The sequence below is a fragment of the Laccaria bicolor genome, genomic scaffold (assembly GCF_000143565.1).
Source record: "Laccaria bicolor S238N-H82 LACBIscaffold_34 genomic scaffold, whole genome shotgun sequence".
Taxonomy (NCBI): domain Eukaryota; kingdom Fungi; phylum Basidiomycota; class Agaricomycetes; order Agaricales; family Hydnangiaceae; genus Laccaria; species Laccaria bicolor.
In genome coordinates, this window is record NW_001889905.1 from 446,304 (window position 1) to 450,467 (window position 4,164).

A 4,164-nucleotide genomic window follows, 5' to 3' on the forward strand; every position below is an offset into this window, starting at 1 on the left:
CTTTCTGTTTTTGACCAAGAAATATGCTACCAGTCAGAAATACTCACAGACAGCTGATCACTTTCTACTTGTAACAAACATAATGATAATCATGTCAATGAACAACAATGGCCATCATGGTCTACTAACCCTGTCCCTTACATCAGACACCTGGGGTCATTCAGTCAGTCACAAATGTCACAGGTCAGATCATGCAAGAATTTAAATTCAGATCAAAAATGTTGCTGCTGGTCATGGATCACGAAACTGTGCTTGAAACTGCAACTGACATGTTTGATGGATTGATGACGCACCATTGATCTCTGACATGGCAACAATGGAAAGCCGTGACAAGACCTATTTTAAGCATACAAGACAATACCGTTTTCTTAGCAAAAGAATACCTGGAATGAGTTCAGCTTGAGGTTGGTAGATAGTATATAAATTTTGAAGGTGTCTGGTGAAGGTTTGAGCGAGTTATGTGAGGTGACCAAATGACCCCAGCTAGTGTTTGGAAGTCTAGTCTTGTGACTGGAAAAAGACCATAACCAGACCAGACCAAGACCACAAAAAACCGGACCTGTGCTCTGGTCTTTTCATTTTTGAGAAGTAAAGACTGCAAAAAGACCAGTCTAAATGAACCGGTTCTTTGTAGCCCACTAAATACCCTTCAAAACGCACTCAAGAACATATTAATTGGTTCAAAACTGACAAAGATATAGTTGAAAATGTAAAATATTGTTGAAAATAGTAGATGTACCAGACTTTTTTTATAGAAACACCAATTCCTAACCGAATTTAACGTTCTTGGGCTCTTTTTAAAGCTACGAAAAATGTTAATAAATTTATCAATTCATAATTCCAAAATATTGGCCGAAAGACTGGTCTTAAACCGGTTAAAACTGAAGAAGACCAAGACTGGTCTATAGACTGCAAAAAACTGCGATCTGCAGTCTTTTTGTGGTCTGGTTCAGTCTTTTGACTTCTGGGGAAAAGGCAGACCAGTTATGGTTATGGTTAAAGCCCTGGGGCATCAAAAAACCAGACCAGACCGGACTTTTAAACACTAACCCCAGCCATCTGATGTAAGGGACAGGGTTAGTATATGTGATACCCACATATGACATTCACCACTGAGGAATACCAACCACTAATATATGACAAGAACTGCATTTTTTACAGGGGTGAGGGTTGGGTTTGGGAAGGGCAAGGGTATAGGTTATGATGACAACTAATGAGGTATCAATAGCAAGGGGGTGGCAGAACGTGGAATTTGCATATACAGTCGCAAGAAGAATTAAGGCCGTAGTGCTCAACCCCCCCTCCCTTCACCCCCCCAAATCCAGTATGTTCTTCCCACCCTCCTATGTTCTTCCCACCCTCCTATGTTTTTCTCAGAAGGAACCATCAGTTATTGGCAGCCTCACCTCCGAACGTCATTTACCAATGACAGTGATGGCCTTCTGGGTTCTCCATGCTCATCAAACCCATCAACGTGCCTGGCACCATGCCAACCACCTATGCACCTGATGTCAACTCCATCACCTTCAGGGTGTCACACCCAGGAAATGTCTGTAAACACCACACATGTCAGGACGTATGCAAGGTGTCGAAAATTACTGACCAAATATATGTGCAACTTGCCAAATCAAGCTCCAAGGGTGCTCTGGTAGTGTTGCAAACCATTTGAATGGATTTTATTAGAGAGGGCCACAAAAAAATTTAAGGCCTCCAACAGATGCCTTGCCCCCCCCCCCCCCCCCCCAACCCTATATCCGGGATCCATGTTCCACCACCCCCTTGATCAATAGACCAGATTTCAAAACATGTGGGTACAATATTTGGCTAGCTCCAAAAGCACTGTGTCGGAAAAATCCGTGATGCCTTATAATAGTAATGGATTACAAGGCTGGCGGGAGCTATTGTAGTCACGTTATAATGAATCACGTTGTGTGATAAGATCATTATTTGTTTTCTAATCAAAGCGCTGAAAGCGCGTAAACACTGTCGGATAGGCACAGGAGTGTTGGGAACAGATGGACATGCTATGGAAAGGTGGCGCTTCGCGTTTACAAGCTGGGACAGGCTCCTAAGGAGTGGGAAAGGCGACGCAAAGTGAGTAGTTACACTGCTTCGCTCATCCTGCACAATACTAACGCCTGTGATTGTTTTCAAGCGCATTGTTGACGTGTTGGCAGTTTCACGCAACGTGAGTATCATATTCTCTTCTACACAAGTTTTTAGCTAACAAAACTACTATATTTCCTTTTACTACCTACGACGAACTGAAATGACACTCGAGAAGACAATTACACATACACAAAGACTTCACATTTAAACCTAACACGTACACGCTGCCAGGAGGGCGCGGGAGTTGCGGGGAACGGATAAATACTCCACAGAAAGGCTACATTTCGCATGACGAAGCTGGGAGAGGTCGTGAGCTGTGGAAATGCGATGAAAGGTGAGTACCTACCTCGCATTTGATGTCATGCACGACACTAACCAGCGTGGTCATTTCAAAGCACTCAGCACTTTTCATGGAGCATTCTGCATTACTTATGCCGGTTCTGCGGATGAAGATACATCGTCTCGACGCTGGAAATGAGCAACAGCGATGTTTTGAAGTTTTGGAGGGATAAATGGAGTCCGGGGGATGCCAAACGATAAGTATGTCAGTTTGACTCTGTAGATTATTGTCACGCTAACATATTTTTGTAGATTCAACTTCTCTGTTTCACAACGCTTCCAAAGACGAGATAGAACACCTACCTGAAGACTGTAAGTCAAGATGTTGACAACAAATGAAAGCACTAATGAAATACTTTTGCAGCCTAACCAAGATACCCGACGACAATATGTTGGGTCAATGGCATGAGGGACATCTACAGAACACGTTGACGTCTGCGACAGCTGGAACGACGAGGTATACACATGTCCAATGTATGTATACAACAACAAAGGAAAACCGCGAAGGGCCAGCAAGTAAGTACACTTCATGTACCCCATCTTATATTCAACAGAACTTTGTTTCATGCGACACTGAATTCCGTATTTTCTGTTACACAAATTTTTTTATTAACAAAAAGTATTAGATTTCGTTCTGCTACATACAACAAATCGAAACGACATGCATGAAGACAAACAAGGCAACAACAAAACATATGTGAAGACGCAACATTCAAATTTAATGTGTGAACACCACTAGAAAGGACGGAATTGCTATGGATAGCAGGTGTTTCATTTTTATGAACTGGGATAGAATGTAATGGTCATGTACATTTTGATTACTCACCTTACATCGAGTCTTCACGTAGTACGTGAAGACTTGATACTACATGAAGACTTGATGTTCAAATCTAATGCGTGAATGCTGTCAGAAGGGTACGGAATTGTGAGAAACAGACGTATACACTATAGATGGTGGGTGTTTCACATTTACGAGCTGGGATAGGATTGTGAGGAGTAAGGCGAGTACTTATGTTACTTTGTTCATTCTACGCAATACCGATCACATGCTATACATGGATATCTCACCGCCTTCTAGACACGGAAAGCTTCCATTATCTGGGTCTCTGCTCTCAAGAGCCCAAAACATCGGGAAAAGAGGGCACAATTTCTCTAAAAACAACAAGCATAAGAATATATCTTTGAACTCGAAAAATACGAGCATGTACTGACCTTCTTCAATCAGCTTTACAAGTGCTTGAACCCCATAAAGCAAGAGAATGTGCATATGATGTTGGGTGGGGAAACTATAGCTAAGTTTACGAGAAGGGAGAACAGTGCTCTGTATGAACTCTGTATTGTCGAAGGGTCAGCCACGGCGCTCGTTATGAAGAACTAGAGGTTGTACCTAAATATGCCCCCATAGCCCAGCGGAAAGTATAGACAAGTCAATAAGCAAGTCAAAACAAGGTAAGTAATCAATAGGCTCAGAGTTCAATCCCCGCTAATAACAACTGTTCCGTAATAATAAGACAACTAACTAGTAAGAAACGCACACATTACAATTGAGCTAGGAGCTCACTACAAATTTTCGATTCATTTACAATTATCTGGTACCTTATAATTTGTCCCTATGTATTATAGTACATTTCTCCTTGATTATAATTGGATTACAATTCGTTCCTGTGATTACCTGCCTTACCTGCCTTATAAGGCTTCCTGGGTTTTTCCGACATG

General features: G+C 42.0%; 2 protein-coding genes across 2 annotated transcripts in view; one reads left to right on the forward strand and one right to left on the reverse strand.

The window, feature by feature from the left end:
- Positions 1-902: 902 nt before the first annotated feature.
- Positions 903-1,106, reverse strand: LACBIDRAFT_307282 (uncharacterized protein; the record flags this gene model as incomplete). Its single annotated transcript, XM_001885932.1, has 1 exon — positions 903-1,106. One exon carries the CDS (start codon positions 1,104-1,106, stop codon positions 903-905), a length of 204 nt encoding a protein of 67 aa, XP_001885967.1.
- A 699-nt stretch (positions 1,107-1,805) lies between these two features.
- Positions 1,806-4,164, forward strand: part of LACBIDRAFT_331550 (uncharacterized protein) — a gene marked incomplete at both ends in the record, with an annotated part of 3,258 nt that continues 899 nt past the window's right edge. Inside the window, 9 exons of the mRNA XM_001885850.1 lie at positions 1,806-1,903; positions 1,995-2,094; positions 2,178-2,188; positions 2,382-2,443; positions 2,701-2,760; positions 2,859-2,922; positions 2,943-2,964; positions 3,242-3,295; positions 3,854-3,897. Of these exons, the coding sequence (XP_001885885.1) occupies positions 1,806-1,903; positions 1,995-2,094; positions 2,178-2,188; positions 2,382-2,443; positions 2,701-2,760; positions 2,859-2,922; positions 2,943-2,964; positions 3,242-3,295; positions 3,854-3,897 (515 nt within the window). The remainder of the gene's footprint in view (positions 1,904-1,994; positions 2,095-2,177; positions 2,189-2,381; positions 2,444-2,700; positions 2,761-2,858; positions 2,923-2,942; positions 2,965-3,241; positions 3,296-3,853; positions 3,898-4,164) is intronic.